General features: G+C 58.3%; 1 protein-coding gene across 1 annotated transcript; it reads right to left on the reverse strand.

The window, feature by feature from the left end:
* Window positions 1-1,208: 1,208 nt before the first annotated feature.
* Window positions 1,209-14,783, reverse strand: LOC122126430. The gene is made up of 7 exons (XM_042701045.1): window positions 14,647-14,783; window positions 14,007-14,136; window positions 12,334-12,721; window positions 7,049-11,782; window positions 3,761-4,466; window positions 1,853-2,263; window positions 1,209-1,236 (listed from the first exon to the last, which is right to left on the reverse strand). Exons 1-7 carry the CDS (start codon window positions 14,679-14,681, stop codon window positions 1,209-1,211), a joined length of 6,432 nt encoding a protein of 2,143 aa, XP_042556979.1. The 5' UTR covers window positions 14,682-14,783.
* Between the last annotated feature and the right edge of the window lie 4,801 nt (window positions 14,784-19,584).

Genomic DNA, 19,584 nt, shown 5'->3' on the forward strand with positions numbered 1-19,584 from the left:
CGCTGCGGTGGAGCCCAATGTCCTGGTATCTTCACTTGGTTGCCCGGCAACCGAACGCCGCGGCCTACCGGCGGGAATGAAGCCCCACATCAGGGTCTCCTCAGTCCGTTGCCCTGCCATGGCACCCAGCGGCCTAGTGGCGGGAATGAAGCTGAACATCCGGGTCTCTGGCACACGGGGGTCGTGTCTGGGCGGCGCCCCGGGGTGGGCGTGGCAGACGTAGGCGCCGCGGTCGCGCTCGGAGGCGGCGCGCACCTCCAGGCTGCCGTCGGCGCCCAACGTGAAGCGGCCATGCCTCTGCGGCCCACGCAGCACCAGCCCCCCGGGCAGGCGCCAGGACACCGGAAGCGTGGAGGTGGGGCAGCGCAGCCGGAAGCTGCCGCCCAGCACCACACGCAGCGCCGCCCCCGGCGCCGCCCCAGGGGGTGGAGTCAGCGCCTCAGAGGGCAGAGTCGGTGCGTCAGGGGGTGCAGTCAGCGCCCAAGATGGCGGGGCAGGCGGGCCAGGGGGCGGAGCTGCCTCAGAGGGCGGAGCCAGCGCACCAGGGGGCGGAGTCAGCGCCCAAGATGGCGGGGCAGGTGCGTGATGGGGCGGAGCCGGCGCAACAGGGGGCAGAGTCAACGCCTCAGAGGGCGGAGCCGACGCCGCAGGGGGGAGAGCCCGCACCCACCATGGCGGCAGCCGCACCCACATCCGGGCTTCGCCCGCTGGGTTGCGCGCCACGCACACCACGGCATCGCTGCCACCGCTGTGCAGCGCACGCACATCCGGGATTTCCAACGTCCCGTGCGCATCCACGCTGATCCCTCCCCCCGTGCGACTGCGATACGGGACTGGAAGTACCAGCCCACCCGGAAGTTCCCACAGCAGGCGGGGCTCGGGGACGCCATCCGCCTGGCAGCGCACGCGCAGACGCACCACGGGGGAGACCCGGATGTCGTCGTTCACGTCGTCATGGACGTCAGGCGTGACCCGGATGCGCGGCGCCCGCAGCTGCACGTGTAGGCGCACAGTGGCGCGCCAGCCCCGCCCCGCCACGCACGTGTACGTGCCTGCGTCGGCCCGCCGCACCCCGCGCAGGCGCAGACGCCCGTCCGGCAGCACCCGGAAGTGGGCGTCCTCCGGGCCGGAAGTGAAGGCCATGGGGCGCAAGGCCGGCGTCAGCCACGTCACCGCGCGCGACCCTCGCGTCACTGGGCACGTGAGGGTCACTGGGGCGCCGTAGGGGACGGAGAGCTCAGGGGGCAGCAGGGTGGAAGTGGGAGAGGAAGAGGAAGCCGGAAGTGAAGCAGGAAGTGAAGGGGAACCAGGAAGTGAAGAGTAACCAGGAAGTGAAGAGGAAGAGGAAACAGAAAATGAAGAGGAAGAAGGAAGAGGCTGAAAGGAAGAGGAAGAAGAGGAAGAAGGAAAGGAAGAGGAAGAAGAAACATGAGAGGAAGCAGGAAGAGATGGAGAAGAGGAAGAAGAAGGAAAGGAAGAGGAAGCAGGAAAAGAATGTGAAGAAGAGGAAGAAGGAAGAGACTGAGAAGAGGAAGAGGAAGGAAAGGAAGAGGAAGCAGGAAAAGAATGTGAAGAAGAGGAAGAGGAAGGAAAGGAAGAAGAGGAAGAAGGAAGAGACTGAGAAGAGGAAGAGGAAGGAAAGGAAGAAGAAGAAGAAGGAAGAGATTGAGAGGAAGAGAACAGGAAGGGATGAGAGGAAGAAGGAAAGGAAGAGGAAGAAGGAAAAGAAGAAGAGGAAGCAGAGGAAAAGGAAGAAGATGAAGGATGGTGAGAGGAAGAGGAAGGAAGAGATGGAGAGGAAGAGGAAGAAGGAAAGGAAGAGGAAACAGGAAATGAAGAGGAAGAGGAAGACGGAAGTGACTGAGAGGAAGAGGAAGAACCCGCCCCAGGCCCCGCCCCCCCAGCTGTGGTCACACATCCGAGGTCTAACCCAGGCCCCAGGTCCCAGTTCCCCACACTCCCATCAGGCCTCGCGACCCGAACATCCGGGTCTCCCAGGACACCGGATGGGACCTGGAGGCGGTGGTAGGCAGTGCAGTCCTCCCTGGGGTCGGCGTCCTGGGTCACGGGGGTCACGGGGGTCACGGGAAGCCCGGGTTGCAGATAGGAGGCACCTGGCCCAGCCATCAACTCCACGCGCAGCCGTGCATGCGCGTCGCCCGCCGCGTTGCGCGCCACGCACACGTACTCCCCCGCATCACGTGACGTCACCGGACGCACGGAGAGCGTGCCGTTGGAAAAGGCGCGGACCCGGATGTCAGAGCTGGGGAGGGGAGGGGAAGGGAGGGCAGGAAGGAAGGAAGGAAGGAAGGAAGGAAGGAAGGAAGGAAGGAAGGAAGGAAGGAAGGAAGGAAGGAGGGAAGGAAGGAGGGAAGGGTAAAGGAAGGATTGGAGGGAAGGAAGGAGAGAATGTAGGGAAGGAAGGAGGGAAGGAAGGATTGGAGGGAAGGATTGGAAGGATTGCTCGGAAGGAAAGATGGAAGGATTGGAGGGAAGTAAGGAAGGATTGGAGGGAAGGAAGGAAGGAAGGATTGGAAGGAAGGAAGGAAGGATTGGAGGGAGGGAAGGAAGGAAGGATTGGAGGGAGGGAAGGAAGGATTGGAGGGAAGGAAGGATGGAAGGATTGGAGGGAAGGAACGAAGGATTGGAGGGAAGGAAGGATAGAAGGATTGGAGGGAAGGAGGGAATGTAGGGAAGGGAGGTTGGAGGGAAGGATTGGAAGGAAGGATTGGAGGGAAGGAAGGAAAGCTTGGAGGGAAGGAAGGAAGGATCGGAGGGAAGGAAGGAAGAAGGGAAGGAGGGAAGGAAGGAATAAGGGAAGGAAGGAAGAAAGGAGGGAAGGAAGGAAGGAAGGAGGGAAGGAAGTAATAGGAGGAAAGACCATAAGGAAGGGAAGACAAATTTGAAGCCAATGTTAGTTATTCGCACATGTGACATATGCATCCAATACTCATCTTGTATCGATCCCTGACCGATCATCTATCAATGATCGATCACTAGGGTTCTACCTTGCGATCTGGCAAGCCAGGACCTATCAATTACCTATTCACTGCTAATGGATCTACCATCCCCACCTCATCTCTATCAATATTTAATGGATAATCGATTTGTTATCTATGGTCTACTGTGTCTACATCATCTGTCTAATCCATCCTCTATCAATTAACTATCTATCAAGGGGTATCATCTTTATCCCAACTATGGGTGGATAGATGGATGGGTGGATGGATGGATGGATGGATGGGTGGATGGATGAGTGGATGGATGGGTGGATGGATGGATGGGTGGATGGATGGGTGGATGGATGGATGGGTGGATGGATGGGTAGATGGATGGATCGATGGGTGGATCGATGGATGGGTGGGTGGATGAATGGGTGGGTGGATGGATGAGTGGATGGGTGGACGGATGGAGGGATGGATGGATGGATGGGTGGATGGATGGATGAGTGGATGGGTGGATGGATGGATGGATGGAGGGATGGATGGATGGGTGGATGGGTGGGTAGATGGAGGGATGAATGGATGGGTGGATGGATGGATGGATGGGTGGGTGGATGGATGGATGGAAGGGTGGATGGGTGGATGGATGGATGGGTAGATGAATGGATGGATGGGTGGGTGGATGGATGGGTGGGTGGGTGGATGGATGGATGGGTGGATGGATGGATGGGTGGATGGATGAGTGGATGGATGGATGTATGGATGGGTAGATGAACGGGTGAATGGATGGATGGATGCCCCCCACTTCCCACACTCACCTGCTCCCAGCATCCACCAGGTGCCCGTCTGGCAGCCTCCAGAACACGCGTGGGGCGGGATCCCCGCGCGCGTGGCAGTGCAGCGTGAGGTCAGCGCCGTGGGGCACGCGCGTGGCGAGCGGGCCTCGGGGTCGGACGCTGGGGGGGAGACGCGCGGGCGCGGGCGTGACTTCGACGTGCACAGTGCGTCTCGCGCTGCTCAGCGCGTTGGCGGCCACGCACTCGTACTCACCGGCATGGCGCGGGGCCTGCAGGCGGCGCAGCACCAGCGTGCCATTGGGGAGGACGTAGACGTCACTGAGTCGAGGGTGCGTGTGCGCATGCACGGGTCTCGCGTGGGTCCCGTCAGGCAGACGCCAGTGCAGGGCCACAGGGGGCCAGGCCTGGGCTGTGCAGGGCAGGTGCAGGGTGAGGCCCGCGTGGGCCGACACGAACTCCGTGGGCGCCTCGCGCAGCACGGGGGGAGCGGGGGAGGCGTGCATGACATTTCCACGTGTGTCAGAGCCACGCATGCGCGCTTCATGTGTATCAGGTGAGTGTGGAAGGGATGTGATCGTGTCCCTTTCACGAGTGATATTTACACGTGTGACCATCGTGTGAGTTTCAGATCCACGCGTGACATTTCCAAGCGTGTCCATCGTGCCAGAGTCAGATCCACTCGTGTCCGTTCCACGCGTGTCGGGCGCCGCCGGGGTCAGCTCCACGCCTGGGGATGGACAGACGGACGGAGGGAGGGGCAGAGGGACAGGGTGTTGGATAAGAGTCCCTGTGCTGGTCGGAGACAGTGCTCTGTCCCTCTGTCTGTCTGTCCGTCCGGCTGTCCATCTCCGTCCGTCTATCCATCTGTCTGTCAGTCTGTCTATGTCTGTCTGTCTGTCCCTCTGTCTGTCTGTCTCTGTCAGTCTGTCTGTTCGTCTACTTGTCCGTCCATCTGTCCATCTGTCTGTCCGTCCGTTTCTCTGTCCATCTCTCTGTCTGTCTGTCTATCCATCTGTCTGTCAGTCTATGTCTGTCTGTCCCTCTGTCTGTCTGTCTCTGTCAGTCTGTCTGTTCGTCTGTCTACTTGTCCGTCCGTCAGTCCATCTGTCTGTCCATCCGTTTCTCTGTCCATCTGTCTGTCCCTCTGTCTCTCTGTCCCTCTGTCTGTCCATCTGTCTGTCCCTCTGTCCCTCTGTCTGTCCATCTGTCTATCCATCCATCAGTCCATCCGTCTATCTGTCCATGTGTCTGTGTCGCTCCGTCCACCCATGTATCTGTCTGTCCATTCATCTGTCCATCCATCTATCTACTGTCTTACTGTCTACCTATCTGTGTATCCTTCCTTCCGTCCATCTCTCTCTCTCTCTCTCTCTGTCTATGGCTCTGTTTGTCTATCTGTCCATTGCTCTGTCTATCTATGATTCTGTCTATTTGTCCACTGGTCCATCCATCTAGCTATCTGTCCATCTGTCTGTCCACCTGTCTCTCTATCTATCTGTCTGCCTGTCTGTCTGGTGTCTGTCTACCTATCTGTCTATACATCCATCGGTCCGTCCGTCTGTCTACCCACCCACCTGTCCATGTTATCTCTTTCAATCCATCCATCCATCCACCCGTCTGTCTATCCATCCATCTGTCCATCTGTCTCTCTGACTGTGTATACCTCTGTCTGTCTATCTGTCCATTGGTCCATCTATCCATCTGTTCATCTGTCCATCTGTTCGTCTCTCCATCCATTCTTCTGTCTATCTGTCTCTATGGCTCTGTCTATCCGTCCATTGGTCTGTCTGTCTGTCTGTCTATCTATCTGTCTGTCTGTCTGTCTGTCTGTCTACCTATCCATCCATCCAACCATGTATGTTTCTATCTGTCTGTCTGTCTATCCGTCCATCTGTCCATGTATCTCTCTGTCTGTCTGTCTGTCTCTCTATGGCTCTGTCTGTCCATCCTTCCATTGGTCGGTCTGTCTGTCTGTCTCTTTCTATCTATCTGTCCATGTCTCTGGTATCTGTCTGTCTACGGCTCTGTCTATCGTCCATCAGTCTATCTGTCTGTTTATCCGTCCATCAGTCCATGTATCTCTCTGTCTGTCTGTCTCTCTATGGCTCTGTCTATCTGTCCATTGGTTTATCTGTCTGTCTGTCTACCTATCTATCTGTCCATCTGTCCTTCTATCTATCTACTATCTGTCTACCTGTCTATCCGTCCTTCTGTCCGTCCATCTGTCTACTTGTCTCTGTATCCATCTGTCTGTCTGGTGTCTGTCTACCTATCTGTCTATACATCCATCAGTCTGTCTGTCTGTCTACCCATCCATCTGTCCATCTATCTCTTTGTCTATGGCTCTGTCTGTCTATCTGTCCATTGGTCTGTCTATCTATCCATCCAGCTGTCTGTCTGTCTACCTATCTATCCATCCATCCAACCATGTATGTTTCCATGTCTGTCTGTCTCTCCATTCATCTGTCCATGTATCTCTCTGTCTGTCTGTCTATGGCTCTGTCTATCCGTCCATTTGTTTATCTATCTATCTATCAGTCTATCTGTCTATCTATCTGTCCATCTGTCTGTCTACTGTCTGTCTACCTGTCTATCCGTCCTTCTGTCCATCTGTCTGTCTGTCTCTCTATGGCTCTGTCTATCCGTCCATTCATCCGTCTATCCACCTATCTGTCTGTCTGTCTGTCTATCCATCCGTCCCTCTATCTATCTGTCTGCTCTATGTCTGTCTGTCTGTCTGTCTGTGCGTGTGTGTTTGTCTCCCCAGTCATCCTGTGCCCCACACAGCCAGGAACACAGACAACAGACAGACAGACAGAGTAAAGGACTTCGCCCCTCCCCTCCCCATGCCCTCTGACCTGTCCATGCCCTCTGCCCTCCCAGTGACCCGACCTCCCTGTGACCTCTCCATGACCTCTGACTACTCTGTGACCTCTGACCTCCTGTGACTCCTGGCTTCCCCATGACCTCTGACCTCCCAGTGACCCTCCCGAGACCTCCCCGTGAACTCTCCATGACCCCTGAGTTCCCCATGACCTTTGACCTCCCATCCTCTTCTCACCTGCCCATGGCCTCTCACCTCCCCGTGACCTCTCCATGACCTCTGACCTCTCTGCAACCGCTGACCCTACTGTGACCCCTGGCTTCCCTGTGACCTCTGACCCCCAGTGACCCCTAACCTCCCCATGACCTCTGACCGTATTGTATCCTCCCTGTGACCTCTTACCTCCACCTCCTATCTGGCTCCCCTCAGTCCCCCGCCCCCACGCCAAGAGCCTGCAGGAGACAGATGGGTAAACTGAGGCTCACCCGTGTCCAGCTCGTTCCAGACGCCACGGGGCGGGGTCACGGCGGGCGGGGCCGGGGGTCGCGGGTCAAAGGTCCCCGGGTCACCATCGGGGGAAGCCGCAGGATGGGAAGGGAGGACATCCGGGGCACGGCCATGCAGGGTCGTGACCACGGGGTCACGGGGGTTCACCGTGGGGCCCGGCCGGGCGCGGTGAGCTTTGTGCTGTCGCCCCTGCCTGCGGCCGCCGCCAGGCCTCCTGGGAGCCGGAAGTAAGGAGGCCGGAAGTGAGGAGGACGGAAGTGCAGAGGTCGGAGCAGTGGATGCTCGAGGGGTGGAGGCCGGAAGTGGGGATGTCCGTGTCGAAACCGGAAGTGGAGAGGTCCATGGGGAGACCGGAAGTGTGGAAGTCAGAAGTGGGGATCTCCGAGTGGTAACCGGAAGTGGGGTGGTCTGACTGGAGACCGGAAGTGGGGAGGTCTGTGGGGAAACCGGAGGTGTGGAAGTCGGAAGTGGGGATCTCTCAGTCGAAAACGGAAGTGGGTAGGCCGAAGTAGTGGAGGCCGGAAGTGGGGATTTCTGAGTGGAAACCGGAAGTGGGGAAACAGGAAGTGGGGTGGTCCGAATGGAGACCGGAAGTGGGGATCTCCGCGTGGAGACCGGAAGTGTAGATCTGCGAGTGGAGCCCAGAAGTGGGGATGTTCGAGACAAAACCGGAAGTGTGGAAGCCGGAAGTGGGGTGGTCCCAGTGGAGACCGGAAGTAGGAATTTTCGAGTGGAAACTGGAAGTGTGGAAGCAGGAAGTGCGGGGGTCCGAGTGGAGACTGGAAGTGGGGAGGTCCGTGGGGAGAGCGGAAGTGGGTAGGCGGAAGTAGTGAAGACAGGAAGTGGTGATGTTCGAGTGGAAACCGGCAGTGTGGAGACCAGAAGTGGGGTGGTCTGAGTGGAGACCGGAAGTGGTGAGGTCCGAGTGGAGACCAGAAGTGGGTCGGCGGAAGACACAGAGACCGGAAGTGGGGATATTTGTGTCGAAACCGGAAGTGTGGACGCCGGAAGCGGGGAGGTCTCCGTGGAGACCGGAAGCAGGGCGGGCGGGGCCCGGAAGTCGCCTGTGGCGCGGCCGCGAACATGCGCCAGGATGCGCGCCCAGTGCTCGGGCTGGATGTGCTCGGCAGCCACTGGTGGGCGCGGGCGGCGTGGCAAGGCGGGCTCGAACCCGCGGCCGGCGGGGGCAGCACGCGGGATGGGAGGGAGATGAGGAGGCGGCGGACGCCGCTGCTGCCCGCGCCCGGGGCCGCCCGCAGGACGCCGACGCCACAGCCATGCTTCCCCGGTGCCCGGGCCCAAGCTTGGCACACCAACAATGACGTCAGCACCGCGCGTCGCCCCTGCAGCCGCTTCCGCAGCGGCACCCGCCATCTTGGAATCCGCCATTTTTGAATCAGCCATCTTGGCCTCCACCATCTTGGAATCTGCCATCTTAATTCCCTCCATCTTGGATTCCTCCATCTTGGATTCCGCCATGTTGGTTCCCTCCATCTTTGATTCCACCACCTTGTTTTCGGCCATCTTTATTCCTTCCATCTTGTTTTCCGCCATCTTGATTCCTTCCATCTTGGATTCTGCCATGTTGCTTTCCCTGATCTTGTTTCCCTCCATTTTGGATTCCGCCATCTTGGCGTCCACCATCTTGGAATCCGCCATGTTGGTGTCGGCCATGTTGGATTCCACCATGTTTTCGGCCATCTTGGTTCCCTCCATCTTGGATTCCTCCATCTTGTTTCTCCCCATGTTTGATTCCGCCATCTTGGCATCTGCCATCTTCGTTTCGTCCATCTTGGCTTCCGCCATCTTAGTTCCCTCCATCTTGGATTCTGCAATCTTGGCTTCCGCCATTTTGTTTCCTTCCATCTTGGATTCCGCCATCTTGGTTCCCTCCATCTTGGTGTCCACCATCTTGTTTTTGGCCATCTTGGAATCCGCCATGTTGGCGTCGGGCATGTTAGATTCCGTCATGTTTTCGGCCATCTTGCTTCCCTCCATTTTGGATTCCACCATCTTGGTGTCCACCATCTTGGAATCCACCATCTTAATTCCCTCCATCTTGTTTTCCACCATCTTGTTGCCTTTCGTCTTTGATTCTGCCATCTTGTTTTTGGCCATCTTGCTTTCCGCCATCTTGGATTCTTCCATCTTTGATTCCGCCATCTTGTCTCCCGCCATCTTGCCCCCCGCCGCCCCACCCACGCTGACGTCGGCGTCCCAGCGCGCCAGCCCCAGCGCGTTGGCGGCCACGCACACATAGCGCCCGGCGTGCCGTGGGCCCAGCGTGGGAAGCGTCAGCGTCCCGTCCGCCCCAACCCCGACCCCGTCCGTCCCCAGCTCCGTCCCCGCCCAGGCCCAGCGCCCGCCCGGCAGAAGCCAGCCCACGCGCGCCGCCGGCTCCGCCTCCGCCCGACAGCCCAGCCGCAGCGCGACGCCCGCAGGCAGTTCCAGATCCGTGGCCGCTGGCGCCCGAGACGCCACCACGAACACGCGCTGTGCCCGGCCCGCCATGGCGGACTCAAAGCCACCGTAGGCCGCAGGGCCCGGGGCTGCAGACGGGGTGTAGGCCGCAGGGGCTGTGGCTTCAGAAGGGGCGGAGGCCGTGGGGGCTGTGGCTTCAAAGCTGATGTAGGCCGCGGGGTCCGTGGCTTCAGACAGGGTGTAGGCTGCGGGGCTTGTGGCTTTCTCCTCAGTGTCGGCCTCAGATCCTATGGCTTTTTCCTCAGCGAAGGCCTCGGATTCTATGGCTTTATTTGCACCATAGGCCTCGGATTCTATGGCTTCATTCACAGCGTAGGCTTTTTCTTCACCATAGGTCTCAGATTTCGTGGCTTTTTCCTCAGTGTAGGCCTCGGATTTCATGGCTTCATCTGAGCCATAGGCACTGGATCCTTTGGCTTTCTCCTCAGTGTAGGCCTCAGATCCTGTGGCTTCATTCACACCATAGGCCTCGGATTCCATGGCTTCCTCCTCCGCGTAGGCCCCGGACCCCGTGGCTCCGTCCCCGCCATAGGCCACGCGCCGTGCCTTGGTTTCCCCGCGGCGCCCCACGCGGGCCTCGCAGCGGTACCAGCCAGCGTCGGCCTGGCGCATCCTGTGGATCTCCAGTGTTGTCCCCCCATCATGGCCGCCATCCTCATCGCCCCGGAGGATGGAGCCGTCGGGCCGCGTCCAGGCCATGCGTGGTGTTTCCGAGCCCTGCGCCGCACAGCGCAGCCGCAGCGTCTGCCCCGGGGTCACCACGTGCACGTCATCAGGGTCATCACGGGGGTCGAGGGTCACCCAGGGTGCGTCCTCCGGGTCCTCGGGGCCACGCACGCACGCCGTCCACGTCAGACGCATGCGTGGCCCACGCAGCCCAGCCCAGCGCAGCGTCAGCTCGGGCTGCAGCAGCCAGGCTGGCCGCGCCCACAGCCGGGCCACCACACCTGGAAGTGACGTTGGCGACGATGACGACGCGCCAGGGCCGTGCACCAGGCGGTAGGCCTTGCCCACATCCAGGTCATGGACATCCGGGAAACTGGCCTCAGGGTGGGCGTGGCCTCCATCCTGGTCATACCTGGGGCCTACATCCGGGTCTCTGTCCTCAGAGTGGGCGGGGCCCTCATCTGGGTCATTGACATCAGGGTCTCTGTCCTCAGGGTGGGCAGGGCCCTCATCCATGTCATGGACATCCAGGTCTCTAGCCTCAGGGTGGGCGTGGCCTCCATCCTGGTCTCTGTCCTCAGGGTGGGCGGGGCCCTCATCTGGGTCATTGATATCCGGGTCTCTGTCCTGAGGGTGGGCGGGGCCTACGTCCTGATCATACTCATGGCCTACATCCGGGTGTCTGGCATGCTTGTAGGCGGGGCCTACATCCGGGTGTCTGTCCTGCTGGTGGGAGGGGCCTACATCCGGGTCTTGGGCTTGATACATATAGCCTACATCCGGGTATTTGTCCTGCAGATGGGTGTGGCCTACAACCGGGTCTCTGTCCTGAGCGTGGGCAGGGCCTACATCAGGGTCTCTGGCTCCCTGGTGGACATGGCCTATATCAGGGTTCCTGGTTCGATGGTGGGCATGGCCTACATCCGAGTCTGCGGCCTGATACATATGGTCCACATCCGGGTCTCCGCCCTGACGGTGGGCATGGCCTACATCTGGGTCCCTGTCCTGATACAGCTCATCCCCATCAGCGTCTCCACCCGAGGGTTGGGCGTGGCCTTCCCCGGATCCATCTCCCGGGTCCCTATCTGCGTGGGCGTGGCCCGGCGCCTCCGGGTCCCAGCGCAGCATCAGCGCGACATCATCAGTGTCGTCATCGCCTCCCAGCAGGCGGCGGGCATGTGCGAGGTGGGCAGGGTCGGCGTAGCAGGCGAGGGCGGCGCTGAGCGTCAGGCGCACGTGCACAGGGACATCGGGGGCGGGGCCGGGCCGCACGTCGAGGTCGCGCACGCTGGGCGCGCGCCGCAGGCGGCAGGTAAGGCCGGCGGCGCGGCCACGGGCGTCTGTCAGCCTCAGCCGCACCTCGCCCACCTCCTCCCTGTCCTCCACTTCCTCTTCCTCCGCCTCCACTTCCGCTTCCAGCGGCTCCTCGCCGTCTGCCGGGCTGGTGAGGATGCGCGGCGGGCGACAACGCATGCGTGGAGGCAGGCGACGCAGGTGCAAGCCGTGGCGGGCGGCGGGGCTGGCGCAGGCCGCGCACGCCTGTTCCTTCCCACAGCGCAGCACGCCTGCAGGGGGGGATGGGAGAAGGGCGGGGCTGACATGGGACACGCCCCCCTGGGGAGCCTCGGCCACGCTCCCGTCGCGCCTGACTGGCTGGAGCTCGGCCACGCCCCTCCTGGGGGTTCTCAGCCACGCCCCCGCCTCGCCTGACTGGCTGGACCTCGGCCACGCCCCCCCGTGGAGCCTTAGCCTTACCCTCACCCTGCCTGAGTGGCTAAAGCTGGGCCATACCCTCCCTGTGGAGCCTCAGCAACGTCCCTGCCCCTCCTAAGTGGCTAGACCTTGGCCACGCCCCCTGCAGCTCCTCACTAATGCCCAGCCACGCCCAGCCACGCTGCTGCCGTTTTTTACTGGCTGGAGCTAGGCCACGCCCCCCTGGGCGCCTCGGCCACGCCTCCGCCCCGCGTGACTGGGGGAACTCGGCTACTCACTTACGCCCAGCCACGCCCCCATCCTTTCTCACTGGCTGTAGTTCGGCCACGCCCCCTCTCTGCATCGCCTCAGCCCCGCCCGGCCCTCTCATTGGCCTGCGCTTGACCACGCCCCCTCTGCTCACCTCGGCCCCGCCCCTCCAGGTCCTCCATCCAGCGCGCACGGCAACCGCAGGCCCAGGGGTTACCCTGCAGGTGCAGCGCGCGCAGCGCGGGTGCCTGGGCCAGGGTGCCGGCGGGCAGCGCAGCCAGGTGGTTCCCAGCCAGGTGCAGCACGCGCAGCGTGCAGGCCGGGACCCCGCGCACGCGCAGCGTGGCCAACGCCTCGGGCGCCAGCGCCGCCAGCTGGTTCCCGTCCAGACGCAGCAGCCGCAGCGACGCCAGCCCCAGCAGTGCCCGCGGGGGCACCGACTCCAGCCGGTTGTGGTCCAGGTACAGCCGGGACAGGCGCCGCAGGCCCCGCAGGGAGCCCGTGCGCAGTGCCCGAAGCTGGTTGTAGCTCAGCTTCAGCACCTGTGGGGGTGAAAGGGGGCGTTTCTGGGATCCGAAGGGCAACTTCGGGGTCACTTCCGCCCCACTTCCGGTCTCACTTCCACCCTACTTCCGTACCACTTCCTGTCACACTTCTGCTCCACGTCCGGCTTACTTCTCCCGACTTCTGCCTCTACTTCCTCCCACTTCCGAGTATATTTCCTCACTTCTTCCGGTCCCACTTCTGCCCCATTCTCACTTCCTCCCTACTTCCAACTCACTTCCGCCCCAGTTCCGGGTCACTTCCTCCCCACTTCCGGCTGACTTCCGCCTCTACTTCCTCCAAGTTCCTCCGCACTTCCGGCCAGTTACGGCCCTACTTTCTGTCACTTCCAGATCCAGATCCTCACCACTTCTGCCCCACTTCCAGCTCACTTCCACCTCACTTCAGCCCCGACTTCCTCCCACTTCCTGCCCATTTCCTTCCTTATTTCTGCCCCACTTCCGGTCCTATCCATGGTCCTATTTCCACTTTCTTCCCCACTTCCAACTATATGTCATTCCCCACTTCTGGGTCACTTCTACCCCCACTTCCTCCCCACTTCCTTCCCTATTTTCACTCCACTTCCGGATCCATATCCTCACCACTTCCGCCCCACTTCCGCCTTCCGCCCCTACTTCGTCCTGCTTCCTCCCCACTTCCTTCCCTATTTCCACCCCACTTCTCACTTCCGGAACCATATCCTAACCACTTCCGCCCCTAGTTCCTCCCACTTCCGGCTTATTTTCACCCCTACTTCCTCACACTTCCTCCCTACTTCCCGATTTCCACCCCACTTCCGGCCCTACTTCCACTTCCAGATCCATATCCTCACTACTTCCGACCCACTTCCGCTCCACTTCCTTCCCTATTTCCACTCAACATCTGGCTACACTTCCAGCCCTACTTCTTCCCAGGTCCTTATCCATTTCCGTCTCACTTCCGCCTCCCTTCTGCCCCCGACTTCCTCCCATGTCCGTCTCTACTTCCTCCATTGATTCCCTACTTCCTCCCCACTTCCTTTGCTATTTGATCCCCATTTCTGCCTGTCTTCCTCCGCATTTCTCCCCTCCTTCCTCCCTACTCTTTTCCCACTTCCTTCTTCCTCCAACTTCCTTCCCACTTCCGGCCCTACTTCCTCCCACTTCCGTATCTATTTCCTCAAACTTCCGCCCCACTTCTTCCCCTACTTTGTCCCACTTCACTGCATATTTCTGCCCCACTTCCTACCAAACTTCCTTCCACTTCCTTCCAATTCCGCCCCACTTCCGCCCGCTCCCTGCGCACCTGCAGTGCGCCCAGGTCGCTCAGGGCGCCCTCGGCGATGTCTGCGATCTCGTTTCCGTGCAGCAGCAGCAGCTGAAGTCTCGCAAGACCGGGGAAGGAAGCGTGCGTCAGGACCCGGATGTGGTTGAACCTAATTCAACAGGCGAGAGGACAGGAAGAGGAAATCAGGAAAACAGCCTGAAAACCAGCGCTGGGAGGGCAGGACTTTTGTTTCCGGGTCAGGGTCAAGAATAATGAATCATTACTCATCATCATCTTCCTTCCTGCCTTCCTTCCTTTCCTCCCTTGCTTCCTTCCTTCCTTCCCTCCCTCCTTCCTTCCTTCCCTCCCTCCTTCCCTCCTTCCTTCCTTCCCTCTTTCCTTCCCTCCTTCCTTCCTTCCTTCCTTCTCTACCTCCTTCCTTCCTTCCATCCTTCCCTCCTTCCTTCCTTCCTTCCCTCCCTCCCTCCTTCCTTCCCTCCTTCCTTCCTTCTTTCCTTCCCTCCTTCCTTCCTTCCTTCCATCCTTCCTTCCTTCCCTCCATCCTCCTTCCTTCCCTCCTTCCCTCCTTCCTTCCCTCCTTCCTTCCTTCCTTCCTTCTTTCCTTCCTTCCTTACTCTTCCTTCCCTTCCTTCCCCCCTTTCCCCTCCCCAGGCCTCACCCCAGGTTCACGCGCTCCATCTTGGGGTCCAGCATGTGGGGCACGGCCCTGAGGCTGCGGAAGGTGCAGTGGAGTTCGGTGGGGACGTAGCAGGCGCAGGTCCTGGGGCAGCGGGTGGCGGGGGCTGGGTGGGGGCCGCACAGGAGCAGCAGCAGCAGCAGCAGCGAGGCCCAGCGGTGGGGGCCCCCCATCCTGGGGCTGGGATGGAGGGGGGGAGGCTGGGGATGGAGGCCCAGGGGTGGAGGCCCAGGGAAATGGAGGCTGGAAGTTGGAGGCCCAGGGAAGGAGGCCTAGGGATTAGAGGCCAGGGTGGAGGCTGGGGATGGAGGTCCAACGGGGTGGAGGCCAGGGGTGGAGGCTGAGGAAGGAGACTGGAAGTTGGAGGCCCAGGGGGTGGAGGCCCAGGGATGGAGGCCTAGGGGAAGTGGAGGCCCAGGGATGGGGGCCTAGGGGTTAGAGGCCAGGTATGGAGGCTGGGGATGGAGGTCCAGGAAGGTGGAGGACAGAGGTAGAGGCTGAGGATGGAGACAGGAAGTTGGAGGCCAGAGAAGGAGGCCCAGGGATGGAGGCCTAATTGGGTGGAGGCTGGGGATGGAGACTGGAAGTTGGAGGCCCAGGGAAGGAGGCCCAAGAGGGTGGAGGCTAGGGACAGGGGCCCAGGGGGGTAGAGGAAAGTAGGCCAAATGGGGTGGAGGCTGGGGATGGAGGCCAGGAGTGGAGGCCCAAGGGGGTGGAGGCCCAAGGATGGAGGCCAGGGATGGAGGCTGGAAGTTGGAGGCCCGGGGATGGAGGTTCAAGGATGTGAGGCGACCTGTGGGGGTCAGGGAGACAATGGGGAGGAAGAGGAAGGAGAATGGGAAGAGGAAGGAGATGTATCAGAAGAACAGGAAGAGGAAGAAGGACATGGACACGAGGAAGAGGAAGGGGAAGAGGAAGAGGAGATGGAAGAGGAAGAGGAGATGGAAGAGGAGATGGAAGAGGAAGAGGAGATGGAAGAGGAGACCGAAGAGGAGATAGAAGAGGAGACGGAAGAGGAGACAGAAGAGGAGATGGAAAAGGAAGAGGAGACGGGAGATGGAAGAGGAGATAGAAGAGGAAGAGGAGATGGAAGAGGAGACGGAAGAGGAAGAGGAGAGGAAGAGGAGATGGAAGAAGAAGAGGAGATGGAAGAGGAGACGGAAGAGGAGACGGAAGAGGAGACGGAAGAGGAGACGGAAGAGGAGACAGAAGAGGAGATGGAAGAGGAGACGGGAGAGGAAGAGGAGACGGAAGAGGAGACGGAAGAGGAGACGGAAGAGGAGACGGAAGAGGAGACAGAAGAGGAGATGGAAGAGGAGACGGGAGAGGAAGAGGAGACGGAAGAGGAGACGGAAGAGGAGACGGAAGAGGAGACGGAAGAGGAGACAGAAGAGGAGATGGAAGAGGAGACGGAAGAGGAGACGGTAGAGGAGATGGAAGAGGAGACGGGAGAGGAAGAGGAGATGAAAGAGGAGACGGAAGAGGAGATGGAAGAGGAGACGGAAGAGGAGACGGAGGAGGAGACGGAAGAGGAGATGGAAGAGGAAAAGGAGATGGAAGAGGAGATGGAAGAGAAGATGGAAGAGAAGATGGAAGACGAGACAGAAGAGGAAGAGGAGACAGAAGAGGAGATGGAAGAGGAGATGGAAGAGGAAGAGGAGACGGAAGGGGAGATGGAAGAGGAGACGGAAGAGGAGATGGAAGAGGAGATGGAAGAGGAAAAGGAGATGGAAGAGGAAGAGGAGACAGAAGGGGAGACGGAAGAGGAAGAGGAGACGGAAGAGGAAGAGGAGATGGAAGAGGAAGAAGAGAGGAAGAGGAGATGGAAGAGGAGATGGAAGAGGAAGAAGAGAGGAAGAGGAGATGGAAGAGGAGACGGAAGAGGAAGAGGAGAGGAAGAGGAGATGGAAGAGGAAGAGGAGATGGAAGAGGAGACGGAAGAGGAAGAGGAGAGGAAGAGGAGATGGAAGAGGAAAAGGAGATGGAAGAGGAGACAGAAGAGGAGACCTAAGAGGAAGAGGAGATGGAAGAGGAAGAGGAGACAGAAGAGAAGATGGAAGAGGAGACGGAAGAGGAAGAGAAGAGGGAAGAGGAGACGGAAGAGGAGATGGAAGAGGAAGAGGAAATGGAAGAAGAAGAGGAGATGGAAGAGAAGATGGAAGAGGAGATGGAAGAGGAGGAGGAGACAGAAGAGGAAGAAGGAAAACACCAACTAACAGGAATACGATCAGGAAGTCTAGAGACACAAGGAAAAAGAGACCGGGAAGGCCTGCTCTGTCTGTCGCTGTCCATCTGTCTCTCCTTGTCTATCTCTCTGTCTTTAGCTTTCTGTCTGTCTTTGTCTGTGTCTGTCTGTCTCCCTGTCTGTCTGTCTCTGTGTTGACATCTGTCTGTCTCTTATCTGTCTGTCTGTCTGCCTCTCTCTCTCTGTCTGTTATCTGTCCATTGGTCTCATGTCTGTCTGTCTGGTCTGTCTCTCCCTGTCTGTCTCTGTGTCTGTCTGTCTGTGTCTGTCTCTTATGTCTGTCTCCTTCTGTCTGTCTCTTATCTCTGTCTGTCTGTATCTGTCTGTCTGTGTCCCTGTCTGTCTGTCTGTGTCTCTGTCTCTGTGTCTGTCTGTCTGTCTCTCTTATCTCTGTCTGTCTGTCTGTCTCTGTCTGTGTCTCTCTGTCTCTGTCTGTTATCTGTCCATTGGTCTCATGTCTCTCTGTCTGTCTGTTCTGTCTCTCCCTGTCTGTCTCTGTGTCTCCATCTGTCTGTACATCTCCGTCTGTCTGTCTGAGTCTCTCTATCTCTGTCTCTTGTCTGTCCATCGATCTTGTCTATCTGTCTGTTCCATCACTGTCTGTGTTGACGTCTGTCTGTCTGTTATCTCTGTCTCTCCCTGTGTCTGTCTACCAGTCTCATGTCTGTCTGACTCTGTCCATCTGTCTCTTGTCTCTGTCTCTGTCCGACTCTCTTCCTGTCCGTCTGTGTGTGTACATCTGTCTGTCTGGATCTCTTCTGTCTCAGTCTGTCTCTGTATGTCTTTTGTTTGTCTGTCCATCTGTCTCTGTCTGTCTGTCTTGGTGTCTCTTCTGTCTCAGTCTGTCTGTCCCCGTCTGTCTTCCTGTCTCTGTCCGTCTGTCTGTGTCTCTTCCTGTCTGTCTCTCCGTGTCTGTCCATCTCCCTTCCTGCCTGTCTCTGTGTCTGTCTGTCCATCTGTCTCCTCTGTCTGCCCATCTGTCTGTCTATGCCTGCGTCTGTCTGTCTGAGTCTGTTTCTTCTCTGTCTCTGTGTCTACATGTCTGTCTCTTCTGTCTGTCTGTCTGTCCCTGTCTCTGTCTGTCTGTCCCTGTGTCCGTCTGTCTCTCCCTGTCACTGTCTCTACATCTGTCTGTGTCCTCTGTCTGTCTGTCTGTCTCTGTCTTCCTGGCTCCATCTGTCTGTCTCTTTCCATCTGTCACTTGTCTTTGTGTCTGTCTGTCTGTCTCGTCTTTGTCTGTCTGTCTCTGTGCATCTGTCTCTCCCTGTCTGTCTCTGTGTGTACATCTGTCTGTCTGTCCCTGTCTGTCTCTTCTGTCTCTTCTCTTTGTCTGTCTGTCTCTCTGTGTCTGTCTGTGCCGGTTTCTCTCACGTCCATCTCTGTCTGTCTGTGCCTGTGTCCGTCCTTCTCTTCCTGTCTCTGTGTCTATGTCTGTCTATCTGTCCTGGCTGAGTTTGTCTGTCTGTGACTGTGTCTGTCTGTCTTTGTCTCTTCTGTCTCTGTCCATCTGTCTCTTGTCTCTATGTCTGTCTGTCTATGCCTGTGACTGTCTCTATCCATTTCTCTTCCTGTGTGTCTCTGTGTGTACATCTGTCTGTCTGTCTGTGTGGGTCTCTTCTGTCTCAGTCTGTGTCTGTCTGTCTGTCTCTGTGTCTACATCTGTGTCCTCTGTCTGTCTGTCTGTCTGTTTCTGTCTGTCTCTGTCTTCCTGGATCATCTGTCTGTCTCTTCTGCCTCTCTCCATCTGTCACTGTGTCTGTCTCTGTCTCATGTCTGTCTCTGTGTTGACGACTGTCTGTCTGTCTGTATCTGACTCTTCTCTCTGTCGGTCTGTCTGCCCCTGTGTCTATCTGTTCTGTGTCTGTACATCTGTCTCTCTGTCTCTGTGTCTGCCTGTGTCTGTCTGTCTCCCTGTCTGTCTGTCTCTTATCTCTGTCTGTCTGTTTCTGTTCTGTCTCTGTCTGTCTCTTGTGTCTGTCTGTCTATTCTGTCTCTGTCTCTTCCTGTCTGTCTGTCCGTCTACCTCTGTCGGTCTCTCCCTGTCTCCATCTGTCTGTCTGTTCTGTCTGTCCGTCTATCTCTCCCTGTCTGTGTCTGTGTCTCCGTCTCTCTGTCTCTCATCTCTGTGTCTGTCTCTTGTCTGTCCATCAGTCTCATGTCTGTCAGTCTGTGTCTGTTCTCTCTGTCCACCTGTCTCCGTGTCTCCATCTGTCTGTCTGTCTCATGTCTTTGTCTCTGTGTATATGTCTGTCTGTCTGTGTCTCTTCTGTCTCTTGTCTGTCCATTGGCCCTCATGTCTCTGTCTCTCTGTGTCTGTCTGTCTCTTCTCAGTCTGTCTCTCTGTGCCTGTGTCGGTTTCTTCTGTCTCAGTCTGTCTGTCTGTCCCCGTCTGTCTTCCTGTCTGTGTCTGTTTGTCTCTTTTCTCTTCTGTCTGTACCTGTCTGTCTTTTGTCTCTGTCTGTCTGTGTGACTCTTGTCTCTGTCCATCTGTCACTTGTCTCTGTCTGTGTCTGTTTGTCCATCTGTCTCCTCTGTGTCTGCCCATCTGTCTGTCTGTGCCTGCGTCTGTCTATCTGAGTCTGTTTGTTCTCTATCTCTGTGTCTACATGTCTGTCTCTGACTGTCTATCTCTTCCTGTCTGTCTCTGTGTCTACATCTGTCTGTGTCCTCTGTCT

Source organism: Dipodomys spectabilis, unplaced genomic scaffold (assembly GCF_019054845.1).
Source record: "Dipodomys spectabilis isolate Male_0828 unplaced genomic scaffold, ASM1905484v1 ptg000278l, whole genome shotgun sequence".
Lineage (NCBI taxonomy): Eukaryota > Metazoa > Chordata > Mammalia > Rodentia > Heteromyidae > Dipodomys > Dipodomys spectabilis.